Source organism: Xiphophorus maculatus, chromosome 23 (assembly GCF_002775205.1).
Source record: "Xiphophorus maculatus strain JP 163 A chromosome 23, X_maculatus-5.0-male, whole genome shotgun sequence".
Lineage (NCBI taxonomy): Eukaryota > Metazoa > Chordata > Actinopteri > Cyprinodontiformes > Poeciliidae > Xiphophorus > Xiphophorus maculatus.
The window spans coordinates 22,893,197-22,915,026 of NC_036465.1; the positions used below are offsets into that span (position 1 = coordinate 22,893,197).

Below are 21,830 nucleotides of genomic sequence, written 5' to 3' on the forward strand. Positions count from 1 at the left end.
AACATGTCAGAAAGTCATCCCAATTAAGGTAGAGACTAAGAATCAGGCATGCCACGAGACAAAGCCAAACTTCCCCTCATTGATCCTATGCTAATGCCTGGCATTTGTTCAAAGCCAGTGCACTTTCACACTGTCTGTCTTGTCAGTCAACGAGCAGCGTAATTAAATAAGCAGGTAAGCCAAAAACAACAACATCCATTAATGGAGCCAGTCTAACCACCACCAGTCACCTGGGACTCCAGTTCCTCAGCCACTTTAGCATGGTTTCAAAACCAACATGATCATCAGTGGCTCCCTGCTCTCTTCTCAACTCATTAATGAAATTTGACAGGAAACGGGTCACTGTCCAATAGATTACCGCTTTATTACAGATAACGATTGTGAGTTATTTTTACATGGTTTAGTCCATTAAAACCCCTCCTCTGACTTAAAACAACAAAAATAACGTCAAGATCTTAAGAATTGTGGTAATATGAGTGATGGGTAAATTTTTTTTTTTTTTTGCCTGGTCTGTTGTGGTTTTTAATACACTGCTGAGGTACTAATACATTCTTCGCTTTACATGGCTGCACTGCTGTATGTAGCTACTCCGTCGAGGGCAGAGAATACATGGGAGAGAGAGGAGGATTTTATCACTTTCGTAAAAAACAAAACCAACGGAGGAAGATATTGAAGAACAAATTCCTATTCAAGGCACATTATTCTATAAACGAGGCAGTAAATCAAGCAACAATGGGAACTGTAGACACTGTTTAACATTTGCTTCCTTAGTGCTTCTAAGTGTTTGACATATTAATTTAAAAAAAGCTAACTAAGTGTTGCTTCCTCAGTAACATCATCCCCACTGAAGAAGATTTATGTCTGTGATCGTATAATGCAACATATAGTATATCCACTGGGTGGGAAAAAAAAAATGACTTTGAAATCAAATCACCTGGCCACTTCTCAAGGCCGGTCAATCTGAAAATGGACAGATTTTTAGTATTTAATAATCATTTAAAAGCTTCCTGACTCTTAAAAGCCAGACAGGGTGCTGAAAACTTGCCTTTACGGATGCAAGTTGGGCAAAGACGAATAATATGTTCGACAACAGCCACAGAGGCATATATCAAGTATCTCAACAAAAACAAAAATAAGCTGCAAACATTGTTGGCAGATCTGCATATGTTCAGTTTTCAGATAAGCTTACAAGCTTATCTAGCCAATCGCAAGCATGGCAGTAGCCCCAGAGATCGTTGCAAATCAGTGAATTATACTTTACAAAATGTCTATGTTAGTTGGAGTTTAATTTGCTTCTCCGCATCTCATTCTTAGCAGATTTGACATCAAAATTCAAACCCAGTCTCACTCTGGAGACTGTAGCTCTTGACATCTGGAGTTTTGCTTGCATGTTCTGCAGATATTTCTGTTTTTGTTGGTAAACATTCTACTTCTATAGAAACAAAAGAAAAGAGTAATTTCAGTACTTTTAACATATGACAGAGTTATCATGTTAAGGTGAGTAGTGTAAGTAGAATGAGCTTGTAGAATAAATGACGAAGAGGCCATAGGGCTCTGTTAGCGGAGGAAACTTAGCTTTGGGGTTATACTGTGTGGCCCTGTAGTGTTTTAAACATTGGTTAGACCATTCCTGCTGTTTTCTAGATTTCTATGTTCAAATGAATGTTTTCTTTTTAAGTTTTATACCCTTAATTGCTTTGCAGTTTACTCTTGTTTTGTTCTGTATTCAGTTTCTAGGTTTGCCTTCCTCTACTTCCAATTTTATTTCCTCCCAGGACTGTTCAGTTAGTTTTTCTTTTGCTGCAAAATGCTTTTTTTTTTCATTGGATATATACTGAGCCTGCTTTAATGCGTTCCCTTTCAGAGATGTTTTATTGTTGCTACTGTGTTGTTCCTTGCGTTCCTGTCTCCCAGTCCTCTCTGTGTCTTGGAGTATAGATGTCGTACTTCGACAGTGCTTTAAGTTTTTCCTTTGCCCTGTTATAATTAAGTGTTTCAGCGCTGCCTCTTTGATTGGACTTTTTTTCCCCCAGCTTTGCACTGTCTTATAAAATTATTCATCGCCCCTGAAAGCTTTGTGCATATTGTCACAGTTGCAAGAACACTTTTCAATGTATTTTACTGGGAATTTCCAAAACAAAGCCACTCACAATTTTTGTAAGAGAAGAAAATATGTAGTTTTCTAGAAGTTTTATTAGAAAAATCAGAGAAGTATGCCTTGCATTTGTATTCATCCAGGACCACATTTTGCTCTAATAACAGCTGGAAGTCTTTTAGATATATATTTCTACAAGCTTCGGACATCTAGTGAAAGACATTTCTGCTGATTCCTCTTACTAAAATTGCCCATGTTTTGTTAGATTGGATAGGGAGCATATGTGAATCCTACTTTGCAATCTTTGCTGCAACCTTTCCAGATTTTTTTTTTTCTGGGCTTTGACTGGGCCACTCTAACTTACTATGGTTTGATCTAAACCATTGAATCTCTGGCTGTATTTTTTAGGGTTGCTGGAAGGTGAACCACCAAGCGAGTCTTAACTCTTGCTCTGTTTTTAACTCTATCAATTTTCCTGTCATTGCTTTAAAAAAAAAAAGCATTGTTGTACCACAATGCTTCATCAGTATTTCATAATCTAACCCCCTGCCTTAGACTTCACAACTTTGTCTTTGACCTAAAAGATGGAGTATTAAAAAAAGCTCCTGAAATCATGGAGTATAAATGCTTTTTCAAAGCACTCTACTTATTTGCTCAACGTAATTCTGTTTTCGTCTTTATTATTTCTCGACAAAATTTACCACAGTTTAGGGAATTTTGCTGGTTTTGTTTCCACTTAGAGATACTAATAAATTGTGCGTACCTCATTTAAGGCAGTTATATTCAGAGGAACTTTTCTTTTTTTTTCTTTTCATCCACTCAAACAGGAGTGAAGCGAGCAGATTTTGACAGATTGCCCTCATTACGGCCGTCACATGAACTTCTATTAAAAACCCAAAGACGGTCTCTTACATTATGATCTATGACACAGACATCTTTGGGAATAAAATGTGCATTTCCAATCTCCTGAGTTTTACTGTTGATCACTTTTATGCTTCTAATAGTACAATAATTAGATCAGCTAGCATAGACAACGGATGGATTGACGGATGAATACTTTAGCGAGGCTCTGCATACTGTAACTACAGGCAACCTGTAGTTGCCTGTAGTTACAGTATGCACACGCAATCAAACAGACACACGCAATCAAACAGAACGGAAATTCAAATGTCTTTTTGAGCTCAAAGAATGAAATGGCAAAAGACTAAAGAAAAAGAAATAATGAAAGTAACCCTTCATCATTTTGAACAAAAGCAAGAAAAATGGACCATTCCGACAGTATCTATAGAACATCCATCACTCATAAATTAGATAACCTCCAACTTGCTTGCCAGAGGTAATCAGTCAAAGTTGTAACGTTTCTTTTCAATTGGAAACACTGCAAATCTAATTTGGCATAAGCTTCTAATCTTCCAAATTTCATTTTCTGGGAGAAATGTGTTACTGTCTGCTTGCGCTATGGACACAATGAGGGGAGGAAACTGATTTTAATTTAACAAAGTACTCTTACATGGTGTGATAGATGCTGTTCCCAACTGCGCCAGGGGCAAGATTTACCTCTTTACTTTTGCAAACATGTGCTACAGAATCACAGAACAGTGGCGTTATCAATCAGCCTCATGCGAATATGAGCTGTGTTGGTTAATTCAGTCTGCAAACGTGGGATCGTAGCTCTTTTCCAGGGAACCATGGGCACCAGCTGCCAGTCTCAATCATATCTCATCTTATCAGCGGCTGGCCAGTCCTGCGCTGCATGAGTGGGAGCACAGGAAGCAAAGAATTCCATTTCATATTCTTAAAATGTGGGTTTTTACAGTAAGCCAGGACAATTTATTTAAACAAATCATTCCAATAACAGCATTCATTTGCACATGATTTAGTTTTCTACTCTGTAAATGTTAACATCAAAGTACTTTTTAGTTTTTAAAAAGAAACATGTCCAACACTTAACCAACAAATATTAAGGTAGCAAGCAAATTATATGTATGTAAGCAAATTATATGTATATATATATATATATATATATATAAAAATATATATATAGCAAGAAAGTTGGCAACAGTGGGAGTGACTGACCTGTTGGGCCGGTCTGTCAGTCAAACCTCTCACTGTGGAGCAGAAGAGGACAGAGACTGATTTATAAACCTTTGCTGCCAAAGATAAGATTAGGGGATAAGATCAGCTTCACATGTAAGTATCAGCAGATCACGATCCCCCAAAATTAAGAAAATCGGCGCCCAGAAATCAACTGGTCGATAAATCAGTTGGCCAACAAATGTATCCTATTATACATCTATATAATGTAAACAGCACTGCCAGAGATGCAATAGGTTTATAACTGGTGTGTGAATGATCTGATGATCAGACTGCTGATTGAAGCCAGTCCACATTATTTCCAGAACTAGAGGGCCCCAAAACCAAATTTCGCTTAGGGACCCATGAAGGCTTGGGCCGGCTCTGTTCTGAACTGAGTAGATTCAACAAGAAGTCAGAATTTTGCTAACATATTTTTCGGCTGCACAGCGAAAATAATCAAGTTCATCCCAAACATGCTGTTTTGGATTGAGTTCTGGTGATTGTGGAGACCACTGGAGTACATTGTCAAGAAGCCAACTTCTCAAAATTCAGAGTTTCTGGCATGTGGTTGGCTCAATGGAGTTGACGAGCAAGTGTACAGGTGTGCGCACCAAAATAGGCAGTGAGCGTATGTTTTCCCTTATTTATGAGTGATGATGACACATGTGGAGACATTATGTGCATCTTGGGAAGATTGAAAATCACTGTCAATGTCATAAAAGTCAATGAGGAACAAAAATGTCTTTTCGCTGCAAACGAGAATATTACATAAGACCACTTTAGAAAAGAAGGGTTGTAATACTGAAATGTTATGAAATACACAATCACTGCTGACTTGATGACTGCTCAGCTGACGGTCACTGAGACCCTCCATGAGAAAGAAAAAAACTCAAGGTCATTGCGTGGGAGGACTTCGCAATGACCTTGCAAACAGAACAAATGCCCAACAAGGGCTTTATTAAAACACCACTTTAAACATGGGAATGCCACACAGCATGGATAACAAGCTGCAGCACCAGGAAAAGAAGGGAAAAAAAGCTTCTTTGAAGCCACTTGAGACAGAAAAAAAGGTAATAAAAACCCAGGTGAATAAATGCAAGATTAACCATAAACATTTCTAAACATGTCTGGATCCAAGACATTTAACCACTTCAGATGCAGACTTCAATCCTGAGACATCACACCATCCAGAGCACCTCAGGTTATAGTCTTCTGCTGGCCCTTCTTTCCAATTAGAGACTTGTGGATGTGTGGGATCCCACCTCCACCAGCAATTGTGGCCTTGATAAGAGAATCAAGCTCCTCATCTCAAGAAGAAAGCTGGCATTTCTTGTGCACGTTTCAAGCTGATTAATGGGAAGTTGAGTGGGAGAAAAGATGTGATGGAAAAAAGTGCACAACCAGCAGAAATCACTGCAACCTTGAGAGGAATATGAACCAAGGCCCAGTGAAGAGTTTGGGAATTCACAAAGTGAGAGATGTGTGGAGTGTGTGTGTCAGAAGTCACAACAAAAATATATTCAGGATATCTTGTAATTTTGTACATTAGGAATCTCCAGAAGTCTCACTTTATTTTTATTTTTACATTAAATTAGCTTCTCGGTGATATTCTGCTGAGATCAGGGTTAGGGGAAAAGCAACTGCATTACATTTAATAACTATAAATGTACACCAACAAGCTGTAACACAGTCAACTGTCAACTTCAGAACAGTCAATGACCCTGAAACGTCATTTTGAAACTAATAATCACAACAAATTTCTTTAGCTCATGTTGTTTGTTTGTTTTATGCATATTTACTAAAACAACATAATCCCACCCCGAATAAAACAAAAATCAGTCTGCAGGAGAGGTGACATATTCTGTCCATCTACCAAACTTTTTACAGTACGGTGAAACGAACGGATTTGAGTCTGCACGAAGAGCCGTGCGCCCCTCGGGGACCTCGTGTGCACTTCGAGGATGCACACTGCAAAAAATACTCATCACGCAGGTCATTAGACATGTAATGAGTGAGAAAACGTCAATTTTCCTTCTCTGAAAGTGAGAATCGGGTGAGATATTGTGCCTTTTGTTTCCTGTGTGAAGCAGCCTTTTTTTCTTTTCTTTTCCGGACTCGATCTTTCACATCCTTTAAGGAGCTTAATGTATGTTGTACTTGTATCCATACGTACGCGAAAGATTTTCTTTCTTTCTTTCCTTCTTTCCAGCGCGCAACAATTGACCTGCTTAATTTGACAGGAGGGGAAATTGCCAAATGGCTTTGGAGAATCAAGAGTTTTTTTCCCCTTAAACGGGATTTTCTTTTCTTTCTTTGCTTCTTTCTTTCTTTCGTTCTTTTTCAGGGTATCTCTCGCTGAAGTCATCCTCCGTTTCGTGCGCGGCAGCAACCAAGGACAGGAGAGCATCAGCAGGGAGAGAGAAAGGTGCCTCCTCTCCTCTCCGCTCCTCTTCTCTCGTCTCCTCGCCATTGCGCTCATTGTGTCGCTGCTGAATTGCTCGTCAGCGCGATCGCTCCTGTGACCGGAGGCTGCTGGAAGAAGAGGAAGAAGAAGAAGAAGAAGCGGAGGGACACAAACACGGACAAACCTATGCGTGGATTTCGGCTTTTTTCCCCTTCGCCAATGCAAAAGGAAATATGCAGCGAAGCTTCACCTTGCTCTACACCAGTTTACTGGGGATATGCCTGGGTTCGGGCTCAAGTTTCCCAAGTAACATCAACATAGGTGAGGATGGGTTACACCTTTTGATAGAAAAGAAAAGAAAGGGACAACTTTGTGTGTCGCTTCTTGTGTTTCTAACCTGACCTGCCTCTGTCTCTGAATTTGAACCATGAACTCCTGGTTGTTTGCTGCTCAACAGGAGGATTGTTCCCCAACGTTTCGCACGAATATGAGGTGTTCCGGTTCGCCCTCTCTCACCACCAGGACATCCCCAAACTGGTGTCGCATGTGGATATGGTCATAATGGGAAATAGCTTCTCCATGACATATGCCTGTAAGTAATCGATCAGCAGAAACTGGTGCAAGTCCCCCACTAATTGCTCTCCTTCCGATAGCGTTGCAGCATCTGGAAGTCCATAGAGATGGAGACGTGCTGTGATCACTCATGTTGCAGACGTGCTGCAAATCGACTGTCGGTCCGTTATCTCAGTAACTGTTGCGTGGGACTTATTTTCCCACTGCATGATTCCAGCCCCATTTGCGCTCAGGGGGATTTAAAAGCTAGAGCGCGTCGGTGGAGGAATAGTTCTGACATGCAAAGTCGGCTTTTTTTTTTTTTTTTTTTTTTACAGCTACAAGCATTTCGTTTTATTTATTTATTTATTTTCAGAAATACCTCAATTGGAAATCCGAATTTGCCTAGTTTTAAGCTGATTCCATGTAATTGTCGAACAGTACCTCAAATACTGACGGATTTTTTTTTTCTGTTCATATAATGGATCAAGTCTAAATTTGCTGTCTAGAAAAACACATCAACGAAAAGCAAAGAGATTGTTTTTTCAATATTTTGAGTTTAACAAATATCAATACATCAGAAAATCAGCACATACAAACCTTAAATAACTGTAAAGGCAGTATATTTTTAATGCATACATGACTGCTAAATAAAACTCCATAATAGATTACATTAGAAATTCTAAATACCTTGCAAACAATTACACTTTACCTGGTGGCTTCATGTTTCTAACCTAAATAGGTCCACGGCATAAGTAAACTGCTGTGTGCCGCCACACCAGTAGGGGGCTCTAAGAGCACCCTAATTTTCACAAAATCACGTTTACAAATGTATGACTAATATATCAGTATCATCCACAAATAGATTCTCTGACTCACACTTGTTAACTTCTGAATTTTAAAAAGCTACAACAGATTTTCTCTAAAAACACAAACATGTAGTACTATCAGTAGATTGTGCTATCTGTACATACGTCATTTACGAAACACAATTATCATGATTATTTTTTTTTGTTTTACTTTTTCAAACTAGAATATTTCTAAAGTTATATGCATACGGCACAGAAGTTCAAATACTGTGATTAGAAAGTTCCGCTCATAGCAAATATAGAAATGTTTGATGCAGAATTAAGAATAATCTTTTAGTCTCTCTGTTGGACTTAAAGTGCTATCACTACTAAATAACTCAGCATTTTCTTCTCTTCTTTAAAAAAAGTAAATTCTTTAAAAAAGTCAGAATTTCAACCTGAAAAAGGTTGATCAGTTCAATTCTATTTTTTTTTTATTATTATTCCACATTTTGGTGCGAAAGAAAACAAAGAAACATAATGCAACTCAGGGATCTTGTATGACGTGCATGAAGAAGGGATACTTTACCGATTCGGCATTCACATTCATGCTCAAGATCAATATTTTAGCATTTTTGAAACTCACTTCTGATCGTTTTGACCTGAAAAGCCAGACCGATGAGAGGCCACCGTTAATGAACCCATGTGACGGCATGAGCAGCAGTACGTCGTCTAATGCCTGGAAGTAGAGACTTCGCTGCAGCACGTTTGTTCTGAAACTCTGGATTCAGTGGGGATGTTTTTCTCCTCTGGGTGATGATGTGTGTCATTATGCCAGTCTAACAATAGCTCCAAGTCTAAGCTCTCCAAAAAAAAAAAAGAAACGGTTTCCTGTTTTTTTTAACTCTTGCCCCTTCTCTGTATTCAGAAGATTTGGTGCACATCTTAAGGATTTACAGTAAACATAAGTGTAAAAACTTGCACTTTTAAAACTACAAAAACATTTTGTTGTACCATTGCTGTAGACATGAGGAGCCAGAAAAAGTGTTAGAATGACCAGCATTTTATGTGGCTGTGTGAGACATAGAGAGATGCAACGTTGCCCTTCAACCTTCCTCTTGCTGCACACTGTCTTTCAGGTGGATGAATAACAGCTACTAATGTCTTCCCTCACTTGAAAGAGCAGCGATTCTAGCTTTCCTGAAATATTTCTACAGAGTCATGGTGTGAAAATTAAACAATCCCATTAGTCTTATTTTGGCAACCTTTTCTCTAAATTACATTTGGAAATCTATGAGCAGCATGTCTGTTAATCAGCACACCACTGACTCGCCACTGGAGTAAACGGCCTGATTAATTAACCACCTAACATAATCTTTTCATTTTGTTGCATATCTAAAAATAACCAGAAAAGTAATAAAGATGTTATATCCAACACACTACGATCCAGAAGGATCATACTGTGATATTTCTTTTTGTTGTTTTAAATGTTTGTGCTGTATGTAATTAGCTTGCTCTTCGATGTCAGTCATTCGCTGTCACGTACCTATTTTTCTGCCATGTTTTTCTCTTCCCGTCTTTGACTCAGTCACATTTTTGTGAAGTCGCACTCTCCACTTCCGGGAGATACGCTCTGACAAGTGAGTCTGCGTGTGTGTCTGCACTCGGTGTGTGATACTGCCTCGTTGACAGACATTCCCTTGCTACTCTCGCATACCACACTTCCAATTTGAAATCTCTCTGGGATTTATAGAGCGAGTCTTTAACCTATTTCCACTTACGTAGATGTAACTGAGGATAATAAAGAAAAAAACAAAAGAAAGCCACCCAAAATCCAGGCATTTGAAATTGCTCACACCATTTCTTTTAAGGTGGCAACCCTTCAGCAGTTTTTCTCAGGTTTTTTTTTTTACTTTGAAGTGGTATGGAGAGAAAGCAGCATTGCTACTATCAGAGATACAGGAAGAAATCGTCGGGTGTGTGGAGTAGACCAATTTTCGGCTTGATTGGCCCTGACCATACTCAGATGGGAACATCGACACACTGTTCAGAGAACGCGTCATGCCTGAGCATTACCAAGTTGCGCTGCCAAGAGCATTCTAGGTGTGGAAGTTATTGAGGGAGATGAGGGGGAATAGTCAAAGTCAACAGTTTTCAGTATCAGTGAGATACTTGAGACGAAGTCAGAGGAAACACAGAGATGGGGGAAACTATTTAAAAGGAATTTTGTTTTCTAAGACATCTTCAGACATGTTTTTGGTTATTTTTGCTAAGATACAGATGGATTTTGCAGATAACAGGAAGGCTGACTTGTGTTACAGCAAAGTTGCACCCTTTATGCCTATTGGGCTGGATTTTGAAATGTGGATCAGAAATGTCAGCGAGGGAAAGGACATGCACACGGAGACAGCTGATTTAATACCTACTTTAGTTTAAACATTTAGTTTATTTACTTTAGATCAACATTTAGTACCATCTACTTCATAGAATCAAACATGGAGAACCAACATTTAGTTTTACATCTACTTTTTTTTCTCTCTTTTTGCTCTTTCCTTTGGCTTATTGTTTTGTTTGCATTTCCTTCTAATTCATGTGAAGCACTTTGAATCGCCTTGTTGCTGACAATGCGCTATATAAATAAAATTACCTTACCTTACTTTGTTAATCACTAGCAGGATGAAAAATGGAGCTTTAAATGTCAAGCACTTTCTTTCTCAAAGACAGGACTTATTACTGCATATGCTCCCAGTGACATAATTTAAGACCAACTATAGCTGGAGAACTTGTAAAGATATTTGAATCTGGTTCTTATATCCTCCTTACATTGTAGTTCTTTCAGAGAAATTGGTAATCGATAAAACAAAAGCTTACAAAGAAATTGGCCACAAAGTTTAGATGGAGGCATCAGCACATAATGTGAATTATTGATAGTCACCTCTGCCTTTTTGCAGATTAGGGATTTCTACCGTTTAAAGAAAGATCAAGCTTTAATGCGTGACTGCTGCACAGAAAAAGAAGAGACTAAATTCCCTACGAACCTTGTTGTCTAAGGATCCGCTTGTGGAAAATTTAACTCTCCATCTTCTCTGGATGATGCCTCACTGACCACTCCATGCCAACCTTCGGCCTTTTATATGCCAGACGTGCGGCTGAACCAAGATGCGAAGACTCCTTCCTTAATGAGGCAGTCCTGTACACAGACACGAGTTCAAGGGGAAATGCTGCTGGTGAATGATTGTGGGAATTTCACGACAGGTGGTGGCGGTGGTCATGCTGTGGTGCGTTCGTGTCTTTGTTGATGAGACAGCAGACTGTGAAAGTATAATTCACATGGCTAAGGTGCAGGATGATAAAGTGTGGATGATATTCTGATCTAATTGGGGATTCGAAGCTGTCCGAAAGGGGTTCTGTGAAAAAGGATCACATCTAATACCTGTTAGATTCAGCCCTCAAGGACAGCTACAGATTCTCCATCATGTTCTCTCAAGTTGGCCCCTCTCTGTCTCTTCCGTGGACAGATTTGGCATCTTCTCCCCCCACCCCCCTCATTTCTTGTCAGACGCTTCCCCCTGAACCCCCGGTCCATGGTGGGTTTTGGTATAAGCTTGTCAGCGGCATTGAAAAAGCAAAGAGAGATGACAAAAATGAAAATGACACCTCGTCCTGCTGCGTGTCACTCGTTCTAAAAGGCTGCAGAGGATAGGGAGACGGTTATGGGAAAAAGAAAAAAAATCATCAACAACAACAACAACAACAAAAAAGAAACAAAATGGCTCTGGGGCTTGCTTATAATGAGTCAGACGAGGAGGGGGGACAAAAAGAAATCTGTCTATTCCTGGACTTCTATTTAGCATGCCTGTGCGGAGGAGTGGATGTGTTTCTGCATCTGCGTTCCCATCTTGTGTGGGAAGCTTTTTTTTGAGTGAGTGACAGTTTACCTCTGTAAGCTTTTAATTCTGGGAAGCAGCCCAGAGGTCGGGGGGGTGGGGAGACTGGGGAGTTGCACCACTGGGGTGAAAAGCGGCAGGGGGTGAATGGACCCTTGTGCAGTAGGGATGAATGGAGTTCCGGATCATCAGCTGCCACTTATGACCAGCCGCTTCCTCGGAAGCACCCTGCTTACACACACACACACACACACACACACACACACACACACACACGCCCACCCCCCCACTCATATATGCAAATACATGATCACTGACACCTGCCAAAAGGCTAAGGGAAGCTGAGTGGGCTGGAAATTCAACCCTTATGGTTTTCCTGTGTGTGTTTGTATTAGCACGGGGGAAGTGGGAGGTAAGATTTATGTAGAGCAGAGTTTATAGAAAGGACAATAACGAGACATAAATATAATTTGATAAGACAAAAATGACAATGACTGGTTTGTGTTCCCTGGCTTCTTCTCTATATGGGGCTTTGTTTTGGCACCGTCAGTGGAAGTGCTCGCTGGAAGCGTTGTTTGTAAATGTAGCATATTAGTCACCGCTCTCCCTCAGCTGGATCCCCACATTACCATAATCTGCTTTTGACTTGGTTTAGAACGTGGACGTCACTGATTCACCAGCTTCATGTCAAAGCCCCTGCAGGCTTACTCTTATATGATCTACTTTTCTCTTTGATGTCCTTCGCGCAGTGAGACTTAGGCTGAGCTTTGGTTATTTTTGGCCAATCTACTGAGAATCGCGCTTAGCAACAAGATGTACTGTAAGGTGTCAAGTTGCAGGATCATTTTCATTTTTTCCCCCTTTTTTACGAAATGTATGCTTAGCTTTGCAACCCCCCACGCCGCCCTCAAAAAAAAAGTGGTATTTAATTCTGCTTACGGCTTGTTTATAAACCGCATATTAGAACTAATTAGTGCTCATGACAAAACAAAAAAAATATTTGCGGTGTCGCAGGGATGCAGTGTTTCGTTCGGGTCTGTGAGGGTCAGTTAAAGAGGACTCAGTGAAGATCTATGAGGCAGGCTTAATCAATGAACTGAGCTCTGGATGGAAGCTTTCCCAGCCAATCCATAGAGCACAGATGAGGGTGGCGATGGGGTCAGCTGTCTTTTGAGCATTTGTAAAGGACACAACCTGATGACAGGATGAGCATTGCTAGTGCACAAAAGCATTCATCCCGCTTCAACTTTTCTGTTTCTCATGTTGCAGCCGCTAATTTCAATATATTTTTTGGCAATTTTGGGTGACAGACCAAAAAGTAATGCAAAAGTGTGTGAGGTGGAAAGGTAAGGATACCTTATCTTCTGTATTTTTAACAAATAAATATCTGGAAGATACGCCACGCACCTGCATTAAGCCAACACTTGCCAACTAAAGAGTGCTTTAATCAGAGAAGCGGAGAGGAGGGAAACTAATACGCCTGTACTCGGTGAAACATAGTGGTGGCAGCATAATGCCGAGGGGATGCTTTTCCTCAGTAGAGATGGTGGAGCTTGGTGGATTGGACGCAGCTAAATACAAGAGAATTTTGGAACAAAATAACATAAAAATAAGGCGAGATTTGATCAGGGGAAACAAATCTGAGAAAAACTAACTATACTGACTGAAGTAAAACATTAGAAAGGTTGATTGAAAAAAAATAAAAATAACTAAGGCAAAACACTGATTAAAAAAAAGATGAAAACTATAAACCCAAAACAACCCAAGAGCCCTTTAATCTTGACCTAAATCCAATTAAGAATCTGTGGGAAGACTTTTGAATATACATGTTCAGAGATAATGTTCATCCAGTACGAACTTGAGCCGCTTTGCAAAGAGGATTGGCAGAGAAAGAGAGAGAGAGAGAGAAATTCCCAAAAACCTTGAAGTTGTAGGAACAGAGCCAGGTGGTTCTAAAGAGTGTTGATTTTGGTTGGTTGACTACAAATAAATACTACAATTTTCAGAATGTAATTTGTAAAAAGTTTTCATACCACATTTTTTCTCATGGCATACAGTATGTGTAATATTTTATTTTTTATGTTACTTCTTGCTCTATCACCCATGACATAGCATTCCAGTAAAATGTGTCGAATTGTTTGTATTAAGACACAAATGACTAAATAAGTATGCAGTTATTAAGTCTGTAATAAGTAGGCAAGATTTATTTATTGAAGTAAGCTTGCTTACATCAATAAGTAAGCAAGGCAGACTAAAACTGACTAATGTTAGTTATGTTATGAAAGCATACAGTAATAGCAGTAATGTTTGTATTGAATGATTTGCAAACATTATTGTAGCTCAAATTACATTAATGTTAGTCTGTGGGTCAATGAGTGATTGAGAAATTTGTAGACTTGTAGCCATTTTTTTCCTTAAAGCATGAAACAGCTTTAAGGAAAGCAAAGCAACAGGAAGCAAACTGGGAAGACTGGTGGGTATGTTACCCATGATGTCAAAGCTTGAACGTTCCTCACAGCACTGAATCAGTGGTGGAGGGTCGTTGTACTAAACCTCTGCAACATTCTAGGTTAAGAGAACATCATGTCTGCTGCAGGGTATCTATAAACTAATTAGTGTTGTTGCAGACCTTGGCATAAAAGTGGGGAATATTGAGGAATTAATGTGCAGGAAGACATCTCCTTTACAGCAATTGTTTCAGCATTAATCCTTTACCAGCTTAGCAGCATAAGCACTAGGTTTTCTAGTGTGTTATAGAAAACCTTGTCAAAATGTTCCATCATTATATTAAAATTGAAAAGAAAGAAGCCCAATATTCAAGGTAATGAATAGTTTCGCACATATCTAGGGTTTTTTGGGGTTTACTTTTGGTTTTTTTAGGGGGGTTGGGGGGAGGGTCATATTTGCTTGATAAATAATTTCCTGGTGGAATTTGTGGAGCGTGTTTTTACATTTGAAGTTAGATAAAATCTAACTTTTAAAATCTGGTAAGGATTGATTGTTTTCTATGTTCGAACTTGAGCGTTGGTAGATGGTGAGCTTTCTCTTTGTTACAACTACAGGAGATAAATTTCAATGCCTGGTCGAAACAGAAATAGACCCAATACTGTATGACAGATCCAGGAAACAGGCAATAATTGTCCTTTATTTTGAATTGGGTCCTAACCAAATAAGTAGATGGTCCTAGTAGTTTTGAAGTGAGGTTCTGTGAGATAACTAGTAGCAGTCATCTTACCTGCAGCGTAAAAATGTTATTTTGCACTGGCTTTCATAAGAGCAGTGGAAGGCTAACAGTAAAACAAGGCCCCTGTTTTAGTTAAGTTGAGCAATTATAAACAAGCTGTACAGCCAGAGAGAGGATTGGACCGATGTCAAGAGGAAGATTGGAAAAATACAGAGGTATAAATGTTGATGTTTGACCACATCAACACCAGCACCTGCAGGACTTCGCAACTGCCCACACTGCCAATAGTAGTAGCAATACCGGCGTTAATGACCGTAGTACCTCTGTGCTCGATTGGTCAGCAAACTGGCATGAGCTTTAGCTCAAAGAGAGTATTTTCAGGAGGAAGACAAGGCACACCAGAGCCAACAATGCAGATGAACTGAAAGGCGCTATTAAAGAATCCTCGACTTGCTTCACTTTTCAACCGAGCTCCACGCTGCGGCGATGGAGTAATGCATGCAAAAGGTGCATTGTACATTATTTAGCGACGCTTTTGAATAAGCTGACATTTCTTTATTAAAAAAATATTGTTGCATTCGTCTAATGTGATATTCAAATTTACCAAAAATCAGAGTTTAGTTTTCATTTTTCAGTGATCATTCAACTTGACAGAAAAAAGTTTAATTATGTCACTTTCAATGAGTCTATCTGAGTTTCACATTTTTAACTTAATTGCTGGACTGAACGAACTTTCTGTTATGTATTTGTTTCTATCTTTACTTGTTGAAATGTCTGAAATTCTTAATCCTGACCCAAAAAGTATCGGATTGTAGAGCCATTTCAAAAGCTTGTGAGTGAAGTTCACAAGCTTACATTTTCTTATTACGCCACCAGTAGTAGAGCCTAAGAAATGATGTTTGAATTCCGTGTGATAGATAAGCAACAGAAAAAATAAAAATCATACTCTAGAGAAAGAGCAATCCTCTGACACGTGTGGGTGTACACAGGGTTTCCTCATCAGCAGTCTTCACTCCCAAACAGAGATCTTTTTGCACGCTACTGCGACTCCTTTTTGTGAACTTTGCGGATGCACACTGGCGTGCGCGCACACAATAGCTAACAAGAGACAGAGCTTGAGCAGATGCATTTAATGTATTATTCAGTGCAGCACATCCAAAGCTATCACTCCGTGGACTTATAAGCATAAATATGTAATAAAAACCGTCTAGAAAACAGAGAATCGAACTGACTCTGTTAAACACCGTAACGTTTCAATGATAAGGCACAGCTTTCTGTCGGATATGAGAAGAAAATTCGTTCTCCTGAGTTTATTTTTGTTGTTTTCTTGGTTTTTTTTTTTTTTACTATTATTATTTATTTTTAGCGGCTTCTGTCTATACAGCCATTTTTTCCCCCTTCATTTTGTTTCACCACCATGGGGAAAACAACATCCCCAGAAGGAAGATTCTCAGCTAACGGTGGAAAGCGTTAAGCGAAGAGGCTGGGGAGGGTTGGAGGCTAAGCTGCCATGTTTGGTCCCATGGCTGGTGTCAGTGCATCTCTGCGGTGTTGTATTTTGCTGCATTGCCAGCAAGTTGAAGTTGAGGCGACTGGTTTCTACAAAGCACACATGTTCAAATGAGTTTCTGTGTGTAAGAAACAGCTGACAAATAGGAGATCACCGCTCCCTCCTGGCTGTTTGGGACACAACTGTTATTTGTTAAGGAGATAACAAAGAAAATGTCGTAGATGGAAAGAGAAAGTGGGAAAAGAGCGTGACAGAAAAAAAACGGAAGTTCTCTTGGGCTAGACTCTGGCAGGTGTTGGTTTGATGAATGAGAAAGCTTGGATTTTTTTTTTCTCCTCCCACACGGAGCCAGGAAAAGGGAATGGCCCTCAGCAATCAATGTAGATCAGCCAAAACGGCTCCCCATGCTGCACAGTGATAGAGTGTGTAGCGGCAGAGAGATGGAGATTGTTTCTGTGTCTTCTGTGCGTGTGCGGGTGTGTGTGTGTGTGTGTGTATTACTTTGAAAAATAGCGGCAGAGGAGATGCGCACATGAGCCAGGTGGGAAAGGAGAGAGATGTTTTTTCTTCTTTCCATTTTTCTAAGAAGCACTCCCATAAAAGCAACCCTAGAGGCCAACCATCGCTTGAAGCTTCAGGGAATCTGTTGTCTTAATCACACATCTCGTTTTCGCACACAAAAATACACACACACACACACACACACACACCCACACGCACATTACTGATGCCTGTGTCCACTCCCGTTTGGATTTGTTCTCCTTGTTGTCTCTCTGAGCCCCCGCGCGACTCCTCTGTATTCATACGAGTATTTAAAACAAATCTGTTGTCTCTGGAGGTAACGGCAGCTGAGACGTGGAGGTCTAAGCCGAGACACGCGGGGCCGGCAATTAGAACAACAACGTGTTCGAAGACGAGGACCGGGACTGTTGCTGCGGGCCGGGTGGGTGGTGGAGGGTGGGGAGTTCGCTGCGTCTGACGATGGCAGCTGTCATGTTTTCTTGCCGCAAAGACAGAAGCAGAGTCTCTCTTTTGTCACCCAGTACATCTTGGGAGCTTCTGTGTACTTTAATGAGCAGCAGAACCTACGAGCATATAAAACAGTGTGACATTGTGCAACTACACTGATGGTGACAGCATGAAGCTGTTGTTGTCATCGGCATGCTCGTGGTACTGAATGACTGGCTTACTTTGATACTAGACCCTCAACACTTACTTAAAGCCCAGAAGGAAAACAAAACCATTTTTGCACGTAACAGAGATGGCTGTAACCGGTCCTTTTGCATATTGTCGTGTGAAGCCAATCCACTTTTGTTTGTCAAATCGCAAGCCTGCGCAATGTTTCTAAGCACGCATTTCTGTACGAGGATACAACTGACTGTCAACACAAATGGCAAGTCTGAGCGATGATTTGGACTTCCTCTCAGAATTGACCAAAAAGATAGAAACCATCCAGTGAACTGCAGGTGTGAGAAAGAAAATGGCTGTAATGACTTGGAGCTGACCAGAATGTGTTAGGGTAGGGAGTACCGCTGGGAAAGGGCTGTCTGCCATACTTACAATACCTATCATTTCCACGATTTGATCTCAGATCAGCATAAGTCAAGGGTGACCTGGATTGAAGGTTGTATGAATATATGGAAATGGAGCATACCCTGTAAAAAAGATGTAGCATAGTAAGGGTGTACCCTCCCTCCTGCCTACTGATAGACCCCTCACCTCACCACCCTTGACGTTGAAAGAGTAAGGTGCAGTGGATGAATAGATGGATTAACTACAAGGGGGACTAGAAAGGGCAGTAAACTGTGTGCCCTTGATAGTACTCAACATTGCTATTTTAGAGGTTATTTCACTGGAAACTTGTGAGAAACCTGAATTTACCACCCAAGTGATGCATGCATGTGTGTAAGCTTGTGCCTACTCTGATGGGAGAGAGGTCAGCACACTCTGGGGTTGTCTCACTGGTTTGTTCTGCCTTTTACTTTGTTTTTGGCTGGATTAAAATATTTCAATTACCTTGAAGAGCCAGATATAACACTTGCATATCAAATAGCCACTCGATACCCACATCTACTATAGGTTTATATAACTGAGATGCTGATGCTTACGGATTTGCACGGACCTTGTAATGATATAAAAGAGAACAGAATCAGTAAAACAGTATTGTTAACAACTCAGCTCACATGTTCAACATTGAAATTACTATTTGAAATGGCCCTACTGAACTGTTGCATAGATTTACCCAATTCTTATTACACCCAAGGAAGACAAGCCAGTCAGGTCTTGCTGAATTGTCTTAGAAATTCACAAACGGGTATAAGCATGAATTTACCTGGCCTGACAAAAAACATTGCTTGATTTTGCTGTCTTGTATGGTAAAGTCTTGTTAAATTGAAGTGATTGAATTAACACTAATGTAGTTAATTCAGTCTACGTTACTTGTGTAGATTGTTGAAATTCTCTGTATGTTGATCTTTGTCTTTATCAACACCTGAAAGCTGTCCACCCCGCTTCTAAAAAGAAAGATGGGGCTTGGTACCTTTGTGCCTGTTGTGTTTCCTTACTTTCAGTGGCTTCCCAGTTTGAAAAACAGGCACTTTAAAAAAAAAAAAAAAAAGGTGGCATTGGACAACTTTTCTTGTCCAAATTGCACATTTACAACTCAATCAAGCCTTCCAGCCACACATTGTTTTCTGTGTAGGCAGTTGAGTTTAGGGTTATGACAAACTATTTACCCAAAACAGCATCAATCTTGACAATTGTAATTCAGTACTGGAATCTACTGTGTTTCTTTATTGACTGTGCATGTGGCACATTAACTTTAACAACAGTATCTTAAGCACCTGTGACACCATTTGCTCTGTTTTTACTACAAGGTTCGGCTCAGCTCGACTCAATTTGCACATTTTTGCCATTGTCGTTGCGGGTATTTTACAGGAGCTGCCGCAGCTGAGGTTCCAAGCTAGCAGAGCTGCTAATGAAAGGTGATGTTGAAGTGCTTCGAACCACTGCAGCGAAGAAAGTTATCACTGGAATTGTCATGTGAAATGTCTCTTCACCAGGCGACACACTCCTTCCCACAAAGAAACGCTGCTGTATCCCCAACCAAGCCTCTTTGGGGTTTTTTGTTGTTGTTCTAATCAAAGAAGAAGCTTGTTTCAAATCTTGCTGCTTTTTGCACCAACATGCTTCCTGGAGACAAACTGTACCTCACTGCTGTTCAGTGTGACAGCGCATATTCAGTCACAACACATAGCAGTTCACAAAACCATTAAGGAGCAAAACGGCACAGATTTCTTGTGCGTAGACTGTGTGAGAGACAAAAAAAAATTTAAGATTAGATTTTTGATTTCTCAGGGTTTTTCTCTTAATATTTCTTTGTTTTGATTTATGGGAATTTAATGGAAAATGCTGATGATCTAAAATGAGTATGCCAGAAAAGCCGAGCAGCACTTTGACGTGACTTGATTGTGATGGCAGGTTAACAATGCAATAAGAGTTGGCAATATTTGAGTCACTATTTCATACCCGTTTCATTTTTCTGGAAAGATAAACAGGAAGTTATGTAAATGAGAACTGCCAGTCACCATCCACAGAGGAACGCAGACTCTAATGGAGCTTTGTGTCACATCTCTCCTCGTCATGGCATTGAGGTTGTGTTATTGTAGCACCCTTAGATATTACCTAGATGTTGCCTCGAATGTACTTGTTAATTTATTCCTTAAATATTGCCTGTGTGTTTCTGTCTTTAAAAAAATAGAAAATGAACCCCAATGCAGGAGGAATTAATTCAGTGTTTGTACTCATCTCTCAGAGATACTGTGCCTTGCAAAAATTGATATCCTTTCTACTTCTTTTCACATTTTGTCACATAACTACCAATAGTCAATGTATGTTTATGGGATTATTGTAATAGTGCATTACAAGGAAGTAGAAGGTAAGAATATAATTGGTTTTCCCATTTGTTTTCACTAGAAAAGACCTGATAAATGTGGTGATTAATTCCATTCATCTTTGTCAGTCAATTTTAGTCACGTTTCTCAGCCATTATAGTTGCCAGTCTTAGGCGGTATGTCTTTATATCCTTTGCAAATTAAGAAATTCTGCCGGTTTGCAAATCTGCATTAGCTCAGTCAGGAGAGCATCTGTGGGAGCAAAGGTTCCAAGCAATTTGAATTTCCTCCTATGTGACTAGCTTTAAACATGACTTCTTTTTGATTTCTTTTCTGCCAATCTTCCACGGAGGACATATTTGATGTCTGCTAGTATAGCCTGGTGACAGGTTCTTCCAGTTGAGTCTTGGATCACTGTAGCCCAGCATCAACCTCTTGCCAGCTTCTGTGATTAATACTCACCATTCCCAGTTTAGGGACAATATCTTGGTAGGTTTAGGCTTGTTCTTTATTATTTTCATTTTTGGATGATGGATTGCACATTGTTCTGTCAGATGTTCAAAGTTTGGGAGTTGTTTTGAAGCTAACCATGGTTTAAATTACTCCACAACTTTAACCTGGCATGTTCCTCTACTTAAATTACTTCTTTGTTCTGGATTTTAATTAATTAGTGGTTACAGGGTTTGATTCCTGTGCGAGCCTCATATGTACAATGTGTCCTTTTTCTTTTAATGCGGAGCTATGCACTACTACATACAGTCGCAATAAACTGCTTTTTTTATTTTTACATATTCAACACGACAAAATGTGCATTTTAACAAGACACTGTAGCTACAATAACTTGTTTCTTGCTTCATTTTGTTTCAACTGTTTATTGAACAAGATAACATTTGTGGGCCACATTGTGGATTAGGAACCCTTTTGCGCTAATTTCTGTCCTTCATTCAGAGAACTTTTTGGATTAGCTGATTGTCATCACAAATCATTTGCTGCAGCAATTTTCCCATATTCATAAGCTTCACTTATGTTTTCACAAAAAGAAAAGATGTCTGAAATTGCTTTTAGGGTTTGGTAGTGATCAGGAATTCTGCTCAGGTCCGAAGTGAACGCTTTAATTTCCCAGTAGCTCGGCTGGAAATTGGTGAAGACCGTTGTTAATTTAGACAGAGGCTCCAAAGGAATTAGCATGTAGGTTGTGTGTTTGGCTCCTCCGGCTCCACATATCCACCTCCATCGGTTCCTCTGTCAGACAAATGAACCTGTGCGAGCGGGACCGTCCCCTCGCACCTGTCGACACTGATGCGCAGATGGGGAGATAATTGCAAAGGGATGATTGTTAAGCAGATAATTGGAGTTTCCATACCCCCTGACAGGAGCTGGTCTGGGCTGTGCATCTGACCCGCTGCCCAGGTAAGCATTTATGCAGCAGGCGGCCGGACCC

At 40.0% G+C, this 21,830-nt stretch overlaps 1 protein-coding gene across 1 annotated transcript in view; it reads left to right on the top strand.

Annotated features, from left to right (window-relative positions):
* The first annotated feature begins 5,988 nt into the window (after positions 1 to 5,988).
* The window catches only part of LOC102221441 (glutamate receptor 1), an 82,117-nt gene continuing 66,275 nt past the window's right edge, over positions 5,989 to 21,830 (top strand). The window contains 2 exon segments of the mRNA XM_005795427.2: positions 5,989 to 6,896; positions 7,033 to 7,167. Of these exon segments, the coding sequence (XP_005795484.2) occupies positions 6,809 to 6,896; positions 7,033 to 7,167 (223 nt within the window). The 5' untranslated portion in view covers positions 5,989 to 6,808.